The 19,941-nt window shown below is 46.2% G+C and overlaps 1 protein-coding gene across 3 annotated transcripts in view; it reads right to left on the bottom strand.

Annotated features, from left to right (window-relative positions):
- The window catches only part of SERGEF (secretion regulating guanine nucleotide exchange factor), a 213,006-nt gene that overhangs the window by 153,272 nt on the left and 39,793 nt on the right, over positions 1 to 19,941 (bottom strand). For 2 of the 3 annotated variants that reach the window (XM_046685029.1, XM_046685030.1), the window contains exon 9: positions 11,133 to 11,302. In XM_046685029.1, coding sequence (XP_046540985.1) covers positions 11,133 to 11,302 — 170 coding nt within the window. The remainder of the gene's footprint in view (positions 1 to 11,132; positions 11,303 to 19,941) is intronic. The other variant, XM_046685028.1, reaches the window with a different exon arrangement.

Below are 19,941 nucleotides of genomic sequence, written 5' to 3'. Positions count from 1 at the left end.
ATAACTTGGAGAGGCAGGCCTAATAAGTGTAATATCAATTTAACAGATGCAAAATCTGAGGCTCGGTGAAGTAAAGCAGTGTCCAAGAATCAAGCCACAGTGAAAAGTCTCTTGATTCTTCCAAGTCCTTCTCCTATTTACGGCAATATATATAGCTTCATGTAGACTCTATCCTCACATGATGTGCATGCTCCAGGCAATTAATAAAAAATCTTATCCAACAGGGACCAAGTGGAGATAAAAACACAGAGAAGATACTCATGACTAAATCACCTTCCTGGAGTGAGGAACTTTGCTCACTCAGTCCTGGGAGTGCTGGCTACAACACACACATTTTGTTCAGCAGCCATGAGCAATCTTCCCCAGCCAGCTCCTGAAGTGGCAATGGGAAGGTCCTCACGGGAGACACCAGCAGCCTCCCAGCACCTGTGAGTGGGCTCCTACTCTGCCCCCTGCTTTGCTTTCTCCTTATACTTCTGGCCCTTCTGAAAAGCCAGAGGCTTCACAACTGATTGTTGTATCAGCTGATCTTTTTGCAATGACATCTCTGATTCTTTCCAATTCTGCTATCTACAGCCAGTCTCCCTAATCTAAGACAATACCAGGCATCCAGTAGAAAGAACTCCCTTCCAAACAGCAAGCTGCAGATGCAGGCGGTGGCCACCACCGACAGTGTTCCCACAGAGAGAACTACTGCATCACAGAAGGGAATTATGTAACCAGACAAAGACTAACCTCCTTCTTTCTAGCCATCATTCTGCAGTCCCTCCACCAACTAGGCTGGGGACTTGGGGTACTGAAGGCCGCATCCCAACAGAATGGCCTGGTTTTGCTTCCTTGGAAGTGATAAGAGCAATATTTTCTCTTTATCTATGTCAGGGGGCCCCTGCCAGGCAAGGCCTCAGTGGCTCAGAACATACAGGCCAAGAAGAGGCTGGAACTGGATGGGAATAACCTTTGGGGAAGAAGGTGACTACAGGGCTGGCTCCTAAGACAACCATCCAATATACAGTACCCAAAGGGGCCTGGCAGAGAGAGGCTTGATTCAGGCCAGTGCCAATATCAAAGATGGCCTCCAAGCAGGAAGCTCCAAGCAGCAGCAGCCCTCAAAGTCCAGCAGATGGCATTCTGCTGGGGAATTAGCCATCCAGAACAAGGTTTCAAGCGACTGGGGATCCAGGACAGAGTCCAGTCCCTGGGCAATGAGACTGACAAAGTCTAGGCCCTGCTCAGGGTAGGGTTCTTGTGCAAGTGGAACTGGTAGAGAGGCCTAGCTGTCTGACAGGACCACTGTGGGGGAGAGACGGTGTTTAAGAAAGACAAAAGGAAGGCCAGGGTTCATCACAGCCAAGGAGCCAGGCCTCCAGCAGGTCAACAAATTCCAGATCTGGAATCTCAAGAAGGATCAGGGACAACCGAGGTAGATGGAAAGTGGAAAAGGGTTTGAGGGACAACAGCTCAACAGAGCCAAGGAAGGTGGGTAATGACACCAAGCAAAGAAAAACTCAATCAAGAAAGAAAGAAGGGGCAGGTTAGTCAGGCTGGATGGTAGGAATACTGAGATGAATATAAGACATCATCCTTACTATCTGTTGGGGGATGGGTAGTGGTTATCCAAGTAGCCAAGGGCAAAGGGAAGCAGAAGAACCACCACATGCAAAGACTCAGAAGTATCAAACAACATGATGACTCTGTTGGTGCAGTATGGATGAACTGCAGAAGGCAAGGTAGAGAAGAGCAGAAGGTGAAACTGCATATTCTGATAAGGGCAGGGTCAATAAGAGCTTCTTATGACGAGCCAGAGATTTTGGACTTCATCCTGGATGGGAAGGCATTAAAAAGAAAAGGCATACATTCATCCCTATAACAATTATTTGCTGAGTACCTACTGTGTGCTAGGCTCTAATCAAGGTGATGGGGACACAGTAGTGAACAGGCCGACAACCTTCCTGGCACTCACACTCTTGGAACTCCATTCTTCGCACTCTGGCTATGAGGAGTATGGGTTGTGAGCTTTTCCTACTCCTTAAGGGCAGAGGCTGGGTCTTATTCTCCACTACATCCTAAAGGCTTGGCTTAGTTTCTCCCATATGCAGGTTTCCATTAAGCATTTATTGTGGGGATGAATGTTTTCTGTATTTTCTAAGGATCTTAAAAAAGAAAGCATAGCACGATCAGATTTATATTTTAGTACATCATTTTGGCAGCTGGGTGGGGGCAGCTGGGATGAGGCCAGACTAAAGACAAGGGGTTCTTAACTAAGGGGCTGCCACTGTAACAAGGCAACAGATGACGGAGGCCCGAGCTACAGGGACAGTGGTAGAGATGGAGGTAGTTTTAGTTCCCCGACCAACGGATTCATGCACAGCTCACTCAGCTTTCACAGACCTCGCACTTCTTTCATCAAACTACTGCAACCTCCTTTAAACCCTCATTGGCTTCTGTTTTCACTCTAAACCTCTGTGTGATTTACTTTCACCCTGGGACAGCCCAGTTTTCAAGGTCAAATGCAACAAAAGACAGCTGGTCAGCTCCAGGGTGACCCTGGGCATGGCCGGGGCAGTCATAATGCTGCAGAGCGTGGTAGTGACATAGGAGGTCACTGGGACTTTAAATCAGTGCTGATGAATTTCCTCTGCTGCTGAGAGAGCGCAAGCAAGAAGCATCCTTGCTGTAGACGCTGATGGCTACCTCGACAGGAATTCATGCTCTCAGACACTGCATGGAGTTTGACTATGGATTACCAAACATTTGGCCTCCACTATCATCACAGGTTCTGATTCTGAGAAGTGTTTCCCACAAGACCCAAGACAATTGTATGTAGTTCCTAAGATCTCAAGTGACTGAAAGATAAGAGCAGCTCTCACCTATACTTATAACAAAACCTGTATCTGAATCATAGAGTGGCTCATATGCTATGAACAAATAACTGATGCACAGCACTTCAGAGTTTACCAAAGCCCTTATATATCTTCTATATGCACCTTTCGATAACCCTGTGGGCAAGGTAAAGCAGATATTATTATTCCCACTTTGGAGAGGTTTAGACTGACCCAAAGTCACATGGATTGTAGGTGACAAAGCAAAAATTGCAACTCAGGTCTCACTCCACATTCAAGATTTTGTCCATCAGACCTCCAATTCCAGTAGGCACTACGGTTCACCAGTCAGGAGCTGTTTTCACTGCCCCAGTCCTCACTGAGGCTATTCCTTTCCCCCTGCTTTTCCTCATGAGCCACTGACTCAGATTGTGAGTCTAGAGACGGCTACCAGGTCTCCAGCAGACCCAACTACCACCTAGTGATAGAAAAGCCAGAGTCCAGGGCCACTTTCTGATCAGAGTTGTCCTCTCTGATCAGAGAGGAAGATGTTGGTGTCACAGAGCTGGCAATGAGAAGACTGAGAGCCCTGAGAGGCAGGTTCAAGTCCTGTTCTGCCATGTCCATGCAACCTGGAACTCGTGACAGCTTTCTCTTTGAACTTTAGTTTCCTCACCCCTAGAACAAAGGCAGCAACATCTGCCCTGCCCACTACTCAGGGGTCAGAGCCAATAATGATGTCTTTCTTCTCCCACTTCCAGGCAGTTGCCAGACTGTGCTGGATGGACCCACTACAGAGTAGAGTGAACTAGTCCGTCCCTGAGACCTCCCACACTAACCTCATCACACCAGAAGACAATATGGCTTTCAATCTAACGAGGAAGATGCAAGCCACCCAACAGGAGCTCTCACACTTTTTTCAGCACACTTCTAATACAAAGACAAATAAGACAGAATATGCTCTCAAAGAACTCAGTTTGATTTAGAGATGGACACATTCATAATTACTTTATTACAGTATTGGGCAGCAACTCTGACCTTTCTTTGTGAATTCTGGGCACCTTGCCCTGTGCACGGCCTGCAGTAGGATGCAGTAAACACTTATTGAGGAAATAAATAAAACTAAGATATACCATGGTGACAAAGGATACACACACTTCAATAAAAGCATTTCTCTGGTCCACCTTGAAACTTCTATCCCCACATATCCTCCCTTTTTTTTCCACTCCTGTGCAGGAAAAAAAGTGTCCTTCCTCCTTGGCAGAACCAATTCCTTCACAGTGATGTCAATCCTCTCTCTCCTCTCCTTGGGGGCCTGGCTCCGGCTATGGCCTCTCCTTGCATCTTTACTCATAAGCTTTTCTCTCTCTCTCTCTAATCCTTTCTCTTAGCCTTCTGACCCCCTCCAGTTTCCCTGAGCTTACAAAACCAACTCAAACCAAGCTCTCCTTTCAAGCTCCTGAGCCTGTTCTCATCCTTCTTTGGCCAACGAATCTCCTAAAAGGGTCATTCACATCTGCAGCCTCAGTTTCTCATCACCTTTTCATTCCCCATGTCCCTGCTTTAGCTTCCACCTTTCCACCGAAGCTTCTCTCCAAAATGTCAGCACACCTCCCCATCAGCAGATCCAGGGTCTTCTCAGTCTCTGACCTCCCTGTTGAAAGTTCCTTCCTTCTGAGATGCTGCAGTTCCTGGCTTGCTTTCTCCCTCTCTTGTCAATACTCAGTCTCTATCTGGCTGCTCTTCCTCTGCTTTCCTCTTAATGCAAGTTCTTGCCAAGATTCCCCTGTTACTTTATATTAGCTCCCTTGAGAACTAATTTAATGTCAAAGCTTCCAATTCAGGAAGCCTTTCCAGTCACCACCTCCCACCCCAACTCCCCCCAACCCCAACCCTATAGAACCCAACAGAACCACAAGGACTGAAAATGCAAGAAAGAAAAGGTCCCCAAGGACATGGGAAGGGATGGGATCAACATATTTTCATTGTCAGACTCTCTCTTACAGCCATTGTCATATTCTGTTTGTCCCGCAATGAATTTATCTGAGCCCTGCGACAGAAACTGTTCCACTCTTCTCTGCTTCCCCTATTCAGCTAATGCAGTGCTCAGACAGACAGGTATACACAAGCCTCTGCTGGATTAAAGAAGAAAAGCCAAAGATGAATAAGTGTGAAAGCACTCAGTAAATTGTGAAGTGTTAAAGGACTATACGCCTCATCACCAACAGCCTTCGTAAGAAACTTCAGGGTTGTTCAAGCACATCACAGGGGCAAAGCCTGTCTGTTCTCTGGCTCTGCAGGACATCTGATCCTCAAATGCCTAAAAACACGGGAATGCCTATTTCTGAACTGGCCTGGAACTGAGAAGCGCAGACTATGGGGAGACAGAAGAGGAGCACATCCCTCCCAAACCATTTCTTTCATTCATTTTTTACTTATTCAGTCAGCAAACATCTGCTAGCACATATGAAGTGTCAAGAACTATTCTGGATACTGGGAACACAGCTTTGAACAAGACAGACAAGGCCCTTGCCCTCTTGGATCTTATGTTTTAGTGTTAAGAGAGAGATGATTAACTATAAATAGATACGAAAAGCGCAGGTAGTAAGTAAGCACTTGCTGTATCATATCCTTTTCCACCTCTTTCAAACAAGGCAGCCCAGCCCTGGCTGGTCGTTCTTCCTCTCTTCTGAGTGTTCACACAGACAAAACCAGTCCACAGCTTTGAGACTGTGTGTGTTACTTCTCCTCCCGTTAGGTCAGCAGCAACAGCACCAATGTGCTGGCCTTTCTAATCTCCCACGAAACAGTCTTTGGGTAAACACTGCTACGCCATTTTGGGGAGGCCTCGAAAACTAGCTACACCTGGAAGGTTCTGACTGCCTGGGCGCCATGGCCTCAGCAACCTCACACTTGTCTAAGAACGGCAAAGGCGCCACAGGTTCCTCACCACAGAGCTACTTGGGAATGCTTTTTCAGGTTGTGTTCAATTCTGCCAGAGCCCTCTGGACTCAGCTGATTGCTGGTGGTAGATTCTGTGTTATTTAGGGCACCAAAGTCCCACAGTCTTGACACAAACTTAAAATTAGAAATGCATAAATATAGGAAAGGAGGAAGGTCATTCAGGAAAAGCAGCCTTCCGAGGGAGCTGCAGGACAAAGATGCCCTGGAAACTTCCAGGTTCATTAATGGGTTTTACACAGCATTCAAGTGGTATTCCTCCTTCAGAAATAACACTGTAGAAAGCGTAGGGGACTGGCTCAAACCTCAGCTAACACAGCCGAGTGAGTGACTCTGCAAACTAAAAATAGCTCCTTTCCCACTCGTTCTGACAGATTTCACTGAGACCCTGTGCACAGGTTGATCCTCTAACAAACAGTTTTAGTCCTGCAGCAAAATGAGGGCTGATGGCATCTGGGCATGAGAATTACCCCGTCTCTGGTTCAGCTCTTGTTTATTGCCACGTTTCCCGCTTCTGCTCCACTGGCTGTGCACGTGCACACCGAGCTCCCTCACTGGCATTTGGTGCTCCTCAACCAAACGTGGGCAGAATTTAAACCAGGAACATGACTCAGGACGATGGCTGCAGACTGAGCCCAGAGCAAGGCCCTCAGAAACACTGGGATTCAGGCTTTTTGTCTTGTGTCTTTTCCTAATTCCTAGCTAGCCTCTCTGGGCTTCAGTTTCCTCAATTAGAAAATGATAATTATCCCCCTTCTGCCTTATTTCATAGCATTACACTTGGATCAAATGAGATAACATGTGTGGAAGTTATTTTCCTTCAGATCATACTCCTATCAGAAGGAGGGATGGCAGTGACGGGGCAGGCTAGACAGGCAGCCAGACTGGACCACTGGAACGCACAGGCATCCCAACTGCACCAGGAGTTAAACACGGACCTGGATTCACAGTTTTAGTGCTTGTTGTGCTCCCTCTTCCTGGAATGTCCTTTCACCTTTGCTAAACTCCTACATGTTTAAGAACCTACTTCAAACAACACTTCTTTTCTGTTAGTGACTTCAGAATAAATCATTCCATCTTCACTGAGCCCTTGGCCTTTTATACATACCTCTCATAGCACTTTTCACTCTGTACAGTAAGGATTTATCTATCTAGGTTCCTGGAAGTTCTCTGACAGCAAAGATCATGTATTCCTTATCTTTGTAACCACTTCCCCACGCACCACCACTGTGGCTGACGCAGGCACACAGCAGGTGTCAACTAATGTTTACCGGGTTGACTATGGAATGGGTAAGAGCCCAAAGCCAAGAAAGAGGTACAGCAAGAGAGCAGAAAAGTTGGGACGGCACAGACAGAGCCAGCAGAGGGGCTGTCAGGCAGGGAGTCCAGGAAGGTAGTGTCACCAGGTCTGCCTGCCCTGGCACTAAGGGCACAGCCACAGGGACGAGAATCAAAGCCAAACCTGGGAGGTCCTGAAAAAATGAGGGATTGAACAGGGAGCAGGGGGACCATACTGAGGTCCAGGGACCAAGGAGTAGGAGCCTCATGCTAAGTACCAGTGAACTAGAAGGGAACAACAGGGCTTGGGGACAAGGAAGAAGGGCAGAGAACAGAGCCAAGGCAAAGAAGGAGAGCAAGGCTGAAACGGTAGTGAAGCCTGGAACTTCCAGATAAGTTAACATTCCCAGGTCTGCCAGGGTGGAGCCAGAAGCTGGGAGTTAAGTGACTTGGCTGTAACACTGAGGGACTCCAGAGACAGGAGCCATTACACATTTAAGTAGTGATCATTTCCATGAAATGGAATCAGAGATGGAAAGGACTCTTAGATCTATAGGAAACATTAGGAATCATCTGCTCTAACATCCTGGGGGAACAGAAGGTCCAGGAGGAAAAGGGGCTTGCACAAACTCACTCAGCTGGGCAGAACCAAAGCTCGAACCCAGGCTTTCTGACTCCCATCTAGTTCTTGTCTCCCAAGGGCTGTTGACCTTCAGTCAAGCAGGTTTCCTGCCGGTTACACTTACATACCAGGTGCCCAATTCTAGCTGCTTCAGAATCCTGGGGAGGCCCCAGTGTCCCCACTAAGTGAGCATAAGCACTTCTGCCTAGTTGTGAATGCTTCCACCTTTGGACAGAGTCCAGAGCCAACGTTCCACAGGAAATGTGCAGGGAACATCCCCACCTGGGGCTTAGAAAGCAAAAAGCTGCTGTGGAATACGTTTAGTGCTAAGAAGCAAACAAAATTGCTCATACACACCCTGCCCTGACACGTGCTTGAGGGGATTAATCCCAACTGCTGTGCTACCCCTGGAATTTTCCCGGAGTGGCTAGAGAGACCCAGTATCTAAGGTAAAGCTTAAATACACAAGTTTCATATACAGAATGCAGGAAAAACCTAGTTTTCACCAGTGTATGAACATTAAAGGAAGGCCCAGCAGGTCTAAAATCTCAAAGTCTTTCTCAGGCTAAACGTGAGACACAGCTCAAAAGAAAAGAATTGAGACTCTCAGGGAACCAGAGACCCTGACTCCCAGACTTCTAGAACTTTCATCCAGCTAAGGGCACACATGCAAAAGGACATAAGCAATTTTACGTTGTCTATACAGGAAGTATGTGAGCTTCAAGTACTCAAGTCCAAGCCCCAGCCCCACTGTTTACCTGCTGTGCAATCCGGGGCCAGTGACTCACCCACTCTGACCTTGGTTTCCTTGTGCGTAAAGCAATGATTATAATACCTGTGCCCATGCTCATTATGAAGATGAAACAATATATGTAAAGCATTTAGCACACTGCCTGGCCCATAATAAGCACTAAGTAATTGTGCTTATTTGCTTTCCTTTGCTCATGGGAAGGGATGGTTATACCACAGTCCACTTCCATCTACCTGTGCTTTCCCCTCCCGCTTGGCTGTCCCTCCAGACTCTTCTGGGGAGACCTACCTGAGGTCCCAGCCCAGACAGCTCATTCCTCCCTCTGCTTATCCCTTGGACAGATAAGGCAATTGGTCAGCTACAGGCCACACTCAATTCCTTGAAGGTCAGGAATCATCAGCTTAGTTTGAGGCTGTTCCTGTCTCCCCAGGTGTCCCTCCACCTCCCCGGCCAAGCCCCTGACCAAGGCAGCGCCTAGTTTAGCATGGCTGTCATCTTTTCCACGGTGAATCCACTCCTAGCAGCTTCCAGCTGCCCCTGGCCTGGCTCTACACCTCAGGCAAATAGATGCCTGACAGGTCAGACACGGACATCAACAGCCAGAGAGAATTCCCAGACTCACCTTCCCAGCAGGAAACAGCCTGGAGTCTGACTCTGCAGTGAGACCTGAGTGTATACACACTAGCACCCCAGAGACTGGAGCAGAGAGGGAGGGGAGCCCTGAAATGAAGCTGCTAAGGGGCTCAGGGTGCAAGTTGACTCTTCAGATTGCCTCAGCAAGAAGCTAAATAAGTCACCTCACTGTCAGGCTCTCAGGCTGTATGTTTGCACTGGCCATGTCTGTCACAGAGCCACACATCATGGCCAGCATAGGGCATTAAAATGCTTCAAAGGGGAAGAAGAGAAAGGAATCAACCGTTACCAGGTGCCTGCTGCATGCCAAGGACTTTCCGAGTAACCCTCGTCAATGTCCTTCCGTGGTCGGTATTATTACCCTCATCTTGCCAATAAAACCAGACTCAGAAAAATCCATGAGGCCTCTATGCCTCCGCTATGCTACCTGATCACAAAGTCTCAAATGTCCTGGGAAAGACAAAGAAAAGCTGAGGAGTCTAAAGCGCTAGGAACCGAGCCCTCAGCACACTAAGTCGCTAGGCAGACAATCTAGCTTAAATACTGCACTGCATTCCCTCGTTCCCTGCTGGGGGAGTTGACTCCTTTCAGACAGAACCTACAGAAATACAGCAGAAGTCATCAAGATGCTCATGGCCTCTGCCCCAGCAATTTCATCCCCAATACTGTATCTTAAGGAAACAGTTCAACAGGGTATTCACTGCAGAATCCATCATAGTGACAAAAAAAAGCAGGGGAGGACATAATCTAAATGTCCAACATTCAAAGAATGATTTGGAAAACCCCAGAACCTTCAGATCATATAATGTTGTAAGACCAAGAGGAAACAAAACAAAGCATTTGTGACAAAATAAATGAAGACCAAATACAAACCACCATAAATGCTATCACTACAACTTTGTAAGTATGTACATGTGTGTACGCAAAAAGGAATGCAGTTGTGTTAGGCCGGTAAGATTATGGATGGTTTTATTATTATTATTACCACGTCTAAATTGTCTTTGTGGTGTGGTTTAGTACCTTTTCAATTAAAGAAAAAGAGAGAGAAAGACAGACAGATCAACCCAGCACTTAGGAAGGGCCCGAGAGGCCCAGGGCTGGGATGTGCAGCAGAAATTGAGAGCCGTCCTACATACCCGGAAGGAGGAGGCCAGGCAGGCCCCAGGGGAAGGGAAGCCCTCTAGGTATGGAGAGGGTTGTAATTAGTCTGATGCTAATTACAGAAGTCTCACTAGCTTATTAATTTTTTGACAGACTCTGAATGAAGACTGAATTCCTTCATTAAGCCAACTTGGGTTCAAAGGCACATTTCCTGCGTGGCCATCCTCACTCTTCTCAAAAACCTAGCCTTTTCTTTTTTTTAAGGACAGCAGTAAAGTAAAATTTAGTACCAGAAACACACACCCTGGAGAAATTAAGACTCAGCCTTAAATGTACAAATTCAAGACATTTCAGGGAACTAAAGGGGCCTGAAGAAGCAACTGAACCGCAGTGTTGTCTACACTGGGAGATATAAACAGAAGTGCAGCATCCTCAGCTCAGACTTAAAGGCCCCCCTTGATCAGGTCCCACCAAACTGTCTGATAGCACCTCATTTTTGCCCCCAGACACCCCATGCTCTAGCCAAACTGAGCCACCAGTGGTCACCACACACTTTCTTCACTTTCTTTCCTCTGTGACTCTGCTCAAGCTGTTGTGCCCAGCCGAAAGTCCTCCTCTTCTTACAGCTGCTTGCTCAAGTCTGACCCATGCTCCCAGGCACAGATCAAAGCCATATCCCCCCAACCCAATTCCTGTATCCTGAATTCATTTCTTATTCTTTGAAGTGGACCCACAGTACTCTGAGCCTCTCTAAAGGAGTTACGTAGTCTGCCTTGTGGTTTAGTTATCTGGGTAACTGCCTTTTCTACCATATTAAACTACAGACAATGTGAGGGCAAGGACCCTTCAGATTCCTGCATGGAACCTACCATAATGCTTGGACTATGAGCACACAGTAGGCCCTCAAAAAACGTTTCACTGAAAGATAGGGAAAAGGAACGCATGACATCTATGGAAAGTCACTTCCTACCTCAGTAGCTCCCATTAAGCAATGCAGAGGTGAAGGCGTGCTCTTCTGTGGTCTCGGGCAGGGGAGAGACAAACCCTGCTTGTCCAGTTTCCAGTTTTCATGAGACTCCAGCTTCCTCCCTAGTTGACCATAGTCCGCACGGCCCCAGGTAAACACCTTGCCAGTTTCTAAAATAAAACATTATTTGAATTAAGGCTACATTCCACAGCTGTGCTCTCATGGGTAGGCAATGAATTACAAGAGAAAGTGTGAACATTTATTTTCGTACCAACAACAATGTACCAGGAGCCTATAAAGAAAGCACAAGAATTCCCATTTTCACAGCTGTGGGAACTGAGGTTCAGAGAGGTGAAATGACTCACCCAAGATCAAACAAGTGGTGAGTACCACAGTTGGATTCCAACAGAGGCTGATTCTAAAGCCTTGCTCCGACATTCTAACAGATATGGACATGACCACAGGCAACACTTCAACCTCACCGGATGGCCTCCACAGCCTCTCCCCTCCTCACACTGTCCTGTGCTTGGCCCAGGTGTCTGTCCTCAGGATTTCCTCTCTCTCACTCCATCCAGGGATCCTGTCAGCCACCCCGAAGTTCCCCAGCCTCCTGACTTGTCCGTGCCACATCTCAGGGTCTTACTCTGAGCTCAATTAACAGTCAGTTTCACATGTTTTCCCCTCCGTGTATCATAAGAGGGCCTTTCGGAGGCTATGCTCTCACCCAAAGGAGCAACGTGAACAGTGCCAAGGCCAGTGTCTGTGTGTGCTGGAGGGAAGGGAGGGAGAGAGAAAAAAGGACAAAATCACTGGGAGCCAGAAAAGCATTCAGTCTCCAGATGCACCACCTGGGAAGCTGGCCAGTGCTAAAGACGACAGAAGAAAATGAAATTTGGAAAAGGAGAAATGGCCTTTCTTCTCCCAGATAAGAGAAAATTCACCAAACTGATTCAGTTGTACCAAGTGCTGCATTTGTTATTTCAACAGAAATGCAAAATCTGATGAGGCATAGATTATTAACAGATTCTCTGCAATAAATATGCATAACCATGTGCGCTGTATAAATTCTTTATACATGTTTATTTTAACAAAGAAAAATTTCGCTTAAGAGACAAAACATCAAGTAATGCATATTAAATTCTAGACAAATCTACTACTTACTCTGTGTTTAGTATCAAAGCTTCATCTGGCCCCACATTCAACATATGGTTTATAGTGTCAGCTAAAAAACAACCACAGACTCATGGGGGACATGTCAGAATATTGCAGGGTACAGGGCTCTGCAGGGATACAGTTCTCAGGATCGACGTGATCACCGACACCAACACAGAAGCCAAGGAGTTCACAGGAATCAGACTCCCAAGCTTCCTCAAAGAGGGAGAAAAGGCTCATGGGGTAGTGGGTATATTAAAAGAACTGGGGGGGCTCCATTCGGATGTGCGATCTCATGGCTTGGAATGTGCTGTTCCTGCTGCCATGGCAGCCTTTCCTTACATTATTCATCTGGTAAACTATGGCTCAATCTCTAGAGTCCAGCTTATGTACCACCAGTAATTTGAAACCTTTCTAGACTCCTCAATTCTCCAGAGAAAGGGTGAAATTCACCCTCCTGTGAGTCACCCTTATTATTGTTCTCATCAATTACTATGTTCCATTTGACAGGAGAGAAAATTAGGCTCAGAGAAGCGACCAGCCCAGGGTCACACAGCTAAGCCACATCTCCTATTGGCCCATAGTACCACTTTGCATTGGTTATTCACAGTGGTCCACACCACTGGATAACCACATAACACTCTTCCTCAGCTTCTGCAGGATTAGACCAAATAGCCCATGTGCCCAGGACCCACAAAGCATCCCAAACTGGCAAACTGTCTCTCCACTTGAGCTGGCTAGGACTGACAACCAGACTACCTTAGCAAGGAGACGCCCATGAAGCCTGAGGATGAGACTGTTACTGATTGCATTCCTCTACTGGGAAGAACTGGCAAGTTTCTATCTGCAAGATTACAAAAAGAAATGTGTTATCACTAAATCCCACAACAAATCCTTTCTTATCAAGTAAAAAACATCTTAGAACCTGCTCTGCTATTGATTATTGATGTCCAAGACAGGCAAGACTGCCAGAATATGGTGCTACTATTATTACATCTCCAATAGCATTTCAACCATTCCACTTACGTTGCACTTTTCACCTTCAAAGCACTTTACAAAGATTAACTAATTAATCTTCATGCTCCCTGGGGAGGCCATAGACATTCTATTAGAGACAAGCCCAGAAACCAGGCGGACTATTGTCCAGCCTTCAGTCTCCAACTGAAGTTTGTCAGTCGGGCAGGTGGACTCTCTGAAACTGTCTGTCTGTTTCTCCCCAAAATACACTCTGCATCAGAAGGTTCACAGAGGACAGAGGAGGCTCTTTTCCACTTCCTCTTCTTTTAAATAGACATTAATTGATCACCTCCGATGTGTCCAGCACATTCATAGACACTATCTCAACTAATCCTCATAATAATTCTGTGAAGTACAGATTATTAAGCTTATTTTGCAGACGAAGTTAAATGACTTGGTCAAGTCCAAACAACCAGCAAGTGGTGGAATCAAGATGTAAACCTGTGTCTTCTGACTCCGAGACCAATGGCTGCGCCAATGATTGCGCAGCTACAGACACACACTGAAGAGACCTGGCTGACGACACAGCCATCGTTACAGCATTTCAGGAGGGGAACCCAGATCAAATGGATATGTTCTGTGTACCAGCCAGCTTTCCTCACTAGAATGGCCTCCTTCCCAGGAGGCCATGCAGAACTCAGGACTATAGGCGCTGAAATAAAGGCATTAAACACAAGGATTATGATTTTAGGTCACCCAGTGCAAAAGAAAACAACGAATCCACATACAAAAAATGTTCATAATGTAGATAAATGTCTGCCTTAAGCTGAAGCATGCTGTCAACCCCAAGGAGATTCAGATCACAAATTAACAAATGAATCTTTTCCTTAGAGTAAAGAATTATATACTACTGTGATAAAAAATAACACATTAGTGTCATCCAAAAAGTGTAGGTATGTGTCTCCAGATAAATGAGAGAAATGACAAACAGCTCAAAATAAAGTCAGCAAGTAAAATATAATTTAAAGGCACATCCCTGTGAGAATTAACATAGAATAACCATGGAGCCAAGAAATACACACAGCAAAAGTTCCCAATGCAGCATAGAAAAAAACAGGGTCAAATTAGTAGTGTTGAGAAAGAATGCCTAGGGAGCTCTGAGGAAACATTTCGAGCTAGAATCATCTGGCAATTCATCGTGCTCATTTTGGGGACTACTGCTAAATAGACCATGGAGGGACAGCAGACTTGTGAGCAGGGGTGGGGCCTGATGAAAGGAACATTTGGGGATGGTACATGTCGCAAAGGATTGGAGAGGCCAGTAACAATAATATTCACAGCTGACACGTCCTTCCATGGCACTTACTCCATGCCTGAGCCTTCTGTTCTAAGCCCTCTCTAGGTAGTATCTTGCTTGTCCCTCCCAACTCCTACCAGCCCCACTTTACTGACAGGGAACAAGGCACTTACCCAAAGTTGCAGAGGTAGTAAGTGAAAAGGGAAGGAAAGAAGGAATAACCACAACATGCAAGCCTAAGACGCACCAGGGCTGAAACTGGGGTTGAAGTCATAGGGGGAGAACAAGTAAGAATTTGCAAGGCTTGTCGCCCATTAGATGTGAGAGAAAGGGAACGGGAGGAGAGAAACACCACTCTGAGATTTCAGGATTTCAAGGTTAGTGGGAAGGTGGTGTGCCATTAAAAGAAACAGACAAAGGGGCAGAGGTACTTGATCAAGGGTCCTGTTATTGGAAATCATGAAATGTTGTTTCATTACTAAATGATTTAAGTATACTGGGGCCTTCTGCAAATATCTTATCAAATAGTCAAATATAAATAAAGAGGGAGTGAATGAGGAGAAAGACTACTAGGTGAAAAGCCTTGGGGTGGGGGGGGGCAGGAGGGGAGAGGGAGGTGTGCTCTAAGGTCAGAGGAGACTCCGGAGGGTGGGTGGATGACAAATATTCAAGGAGCCAGCTTCCTTTACCATCCACCAGATGGCTGCCTGGGATGGCGGTGAGGCAGGTGCGGCAGCCCCAGCTCTGGGCACAGTAAGAAGCTGCTCCAGCAATATCTGAGCTCCTCAGGGAAGAGGAACTTCTACCCTGTTCTAGGGAAAGGACCCTGAAGGTGACAAGAAGATAGATTACAGTGTAATATAAGGAACATCCATATTTTCTTAACAAAATATGTCCCAAGAGGGAACAGAATGTCACTGAATATATCAAAATGGGGCTAATAAATAGATGGTAGAAATGTTATAAAAAAAGCTATAAAAGAACACCCATGGATCAGGTAGAGGAAAGGCCATAAGCTCTTCAGTCCTTCCCACCTCTAATATTCCAGGATGCTTTGAGGCCTTCTAGAGGACACACCACACACACACATGAGAAGGAGGCCACTGTCTGCCTAAGAGTTTGTCATATTTATAATTCATCTGTTGACAAACACCAGTTACTCTCAGGGTCATTAATTCTAAGTCCTGAGAGTGTCAGAACCTCATTTCAGTAACTAATCCTTTCTTCTGCCATGTGGACAGAGACTTTATAAAAAGGCACTTGATGATAATAACCAAAGACTGGTCAAACACAGAACTAACTACCCAAGAGTCATCCAGCCCAATCTTCCCATGTAAAGAGCAGGAGAGAGGGAAGGGAGAGAGCTCAGAGCTGAGGTGCTGGAAAGGTCATACCAGGCCACTTCCCGTGCGCAAACGTGCCCTGCCACTCTCCCTCAGGCCTATATACTGCTTCCCTCTGCCTTGGCTGTCTGCACTACCCCCAAACCTGTTCAACTCCTGCTCACTCGTCAACTCTGCTGGGCCCTCAACCCAGATCAGATTCTTTTCTGTAATGACCTCAGAGAACCATGTTCCTCTTCTTGGGAGCTCTTATGCCAGTTTATAAACGTGCACTCATTAGGAGGACTGTTGGATTCACGTCGGCCCCTCCAGAGAGTCAGCTCTGAGAGCAGGGACTGTCTGTTTTCGTTCATCCCTGTATCCTAGAACAAAGCCCAGCACAGCGTAGGTGCTCAATAAAATAGCTGCTGCCTGAATGAACAAATGAATCTAACCATCTCTACCTACCTACTTCTTGCTCACCACTACTGAGCTTTATCATTTGCTGGCTCCACAATCTTGAGCAAATTATTCAACATCTGCAATATGGGAACAATAATATCTACCTTGTAGGGTGGTTACAAGGATACTTTTGCATAAATTATATAATACATAATAGTAAATGTTAGCCACTATTACTATTATTCTTCCAGACTGAACAGCACAGCCTTATCAAGGATTTCCATAGTTCTACCCAGTTTCTACAAAGCTGTCAAATCTTCTCTGCCAACTCCCATCTACCAATGTCTTAGGGTCAATGCCTCTACCACTCAAGGCTTCACCATGGAATTTTTGGATTTTCGTAAGATATAAGCATAGCATCTGGCACACTGTACCACAAATAAATTAAACTAGCGGAAAAAAGGAAGAGAGCAATGGAGAAGAGGGATGAAGCCAGGTGAGCTGGAGAAGAGAGGAAGCTTTAACCTAAGACTCAGAAGATCTGGATCCTAATCCTGGCTTCTCTTCTAGGCTACATGACCTTGAACAGTCCCTTTCTCCTCTGGGGGTCTAGTTTTCTCATCTGTACAATAAGAGGACTGGAATAGATGACCTCCGAGATATCTTCCTGATCTAAACTACAGTAACGATGTCTAAAAATCTTCAGTGTCAAAATGAGTGGTGTACAATCTAATTTTATTGGCACATTTAGTCTTACCAATGTCCTAAAATAAAACATCCACTCTAATATCAAAGACCACTAATATAGTTAACAATGTAAATAAAAATTGGGACTTGACTGTATACCCTGTTATTTTTTTGTAAAATTTCCCAAGTCTACAAAATCCTATGACGAAAATATCACATAGCAAAAGATTTAGAATTTTTCAAAAGTTAATATAGGAATAAAATTTTCAAACATGGGCTCCTCAGCTAAAACAGCAGCTTGCAAAGAGACTGAACAAATACATAAGGAACTGGGGAGAATTTATTTATTGAGAGTTGACTCTGTGTAAAACTCCATTTCAGGCACTGCCATTAAGTTATATAATTTTTTTTTTAATTGGCACCTGAGCAAACATCTGTTGCCAATCTTGGGGTATTTTTGTTTTTTTGTTTTTGTTTTTTCTTCTTGTCCCCAAAGGCCCCCAGGACATAGCTGTATATTCTAGTTTTGAGTGCCTCTGGTTGTGCTATGCCGGATGCCACCTCAGGATGGTCTGACAAGTAACGCCATGTCCGTACCTGGGATCCGAACTGGCGAAATCCCAGGCCCCCAAAGCGGAGCCGCAAACTTAACCACTCAGCCACGGGGCCAGCCCCAAGTTATATAATTTAATCAATGCTGAATGCCTGGTGTGAACCCCGTTTTACAGAAAAAGAAACAGATCCCAGAGGTTAAATGACTTGCTCAAGATCACACAGCTAGTAAGTGGCAAAGCCACATTGACAGTGGTGATGATGATGATGATGATGATGATGATAGCTAATATTTAGAGGGAACTTACTTCCTGCCAAGCTCTTTACATGGATTGTCACATTTTGTCCAAAAAAATACCCCATAAGTACACATTATTATAATCCTCAAACAGAGGTAAAGAAATTATAGCACAGAGAAAGGTGAAGTCTTGGGCTCAGAGTCCCCCAGCTGTCAGTGGCAGAGCCTGGATGGAACCCAGCAGCCTGGTCCCAGAGTCGGTGCCCCCATCACTTCCCCACAGAGGATGCACTGGTCTGCGTGACCTCAGCTCCACTTTTCACTGGGTCACATTGCCTCTTCAAAATTGAACTTGCCCAAGGACTTCAGGAGGTTGTTCAGAGTCACAGGGACACAAGTATGGGCCAGGAGCACAAAGAAAGCCCAGCCAGTAAGAGTCATCCTTCACCTACATGAAAAAGATCAGAGTCCCAAAACATGCCAGGCATTCCGCACAGCTGCTCCATTTTCACCACTGACTTATTAGCTGTCATATCAGGAGCACCAGTGATAGGAGTCAAGACACACTGCACCCCGAGGAGCTCCTAGACCGGCTGCAGGACTATCCACCACGCAGGGCCAGGTGGTTCCTAGACAAGAGCAGGGAAGAATGGTGTCTTCTCCCAAACAAGGTGAGGGCATTGCAGGAAGCCCCAGCGCTAATTCGCTTAGTTTGTTTAGCCTCCTCATCATCCACACAGTCCCTCCCTCCAAGCACCTGTCATCTCAGAGCTGGATGCCCGCCCCTTTGTCAACGGCATACCCTACTTCCTCCCTCTCAGGCCTTAGGGTCATGCTCTGCCCCAGCCTGCAAAGCTGGTCAGCCTGCTTGTCCCACCCACCAAACTCCTTCTCACCCCCACGGCCTGGCTCAAATGCCACTCTCTCCCTAAAGTGTCCCATTATCCCCTCATCAGAATAAGCCACTCATTCCTTAGGAGCCACTGGCATGTGCTTGTACCTCTGTTCCAACAACTAATTCTAAGCCACCAAATAAAAGATGATATGATGACATGACTTATGTTGCCCACTGTATTAGCCAAGCTTCTCCAGACAAAGAGAACCAATAGGATCTATATAGAGAGATTTATTATAAGGAATTGGCTCTCATGATCATGAAGTCTGGCAAGTCTAAAATCTGCAGAGCCAATGTCTCAGTCCAAAGGCTGTCAAACAGGATAATCCTCTTACTTGGGGAGGGTCACTCTTTTGTTCTATTCAGGTCTTCAACTGATAGGATGAGGCCCACCCACATGGGGAGGGCAATCTGTTTCACTCAGTCTACCACGTAAATGTTAATCTCATCCAAAAACACCCCCACAGAATCACCCAGAATAATGTTTACCAAGTATCTGACCAGCTGAGGTCCAGTCAAGCTGACACATAAAATCCCCCATCACATGCACTGAAGGGTGGAGAACAGCGGTCCTTCCTCTTCTCCCTGCATTGCTCACATCATCCAGCACAGGGCCTGACCCACAGCCGGGGCCCAGTGTTTGCTGAAAGAGGGAAGAGTTCCAGGCATTGCTCTTCCCATGGACTTTTTTTTTTTTTTTTTTAAAGATTTTATTTTTTCCTTTTTCTCCCCAAAGCCCCCCCGGTACATAGTTGTGTATTCTTCGTTGTGGGTTCTTCTAGTTGTGGCATGTGGGACGCTGCCTCAGCGTGGTTTGATGAGCAGTGCCATGTCCGCGCCCAGGATTCGAACCAACGAAATACTGGGCCGCCTACAGCGGAGAGCGCGAACTTGACCACTCGGCCACAGGGACAGCCCCTCCCATGGACTTTTGTATGCCACCCAGGACACCAGAACCCAGCCCAGCCCACTCCCCAATGAGAAAACAGAACTGAGGGAAATAAACAACTTTGTCAAGTCACGTGGACTACTGAGATGCAGAGCCAGGCATTAACAACATCGAACCAATAGTTCCTGAGCACTTCATACACGTCAGGTGCTGTCCCAGGTGCTGGGGCCACAGCAGTGAACAAAACAGACAGAACTCCCTTCCTGGGTAAAAGCTTACATTCTAGTGGGGAGAAGACGACAGCTGACCAACCACACATAAAACATAACCCGTGGCAAATGACTTTACGTGCTCTAGAGAAATATAAAGTAGGGAAAGGGGAAAGGCAGAGCTGGGAGGGAGGCGGCGGCACGGGAGT

Source organism: Equus quagga, chromosome 14, assembly GCF_021613505.1.
Source record: "Equus quagga isolate Etosha38 chromosome 14, UCLA_HA_Equagga_1.0, whole genome shotgun sequence".
Classification (NCBI taxonomy): Eukaryota; Metazoa; Chordata; class Mammalia; order Perissodactyla; family Equidae; genus Equus; species Equus quagga.
Note: the sequence above shows the minus strand (reverse complement) of the source record. Positions and strands in the feature narration are given on the sequence as shown.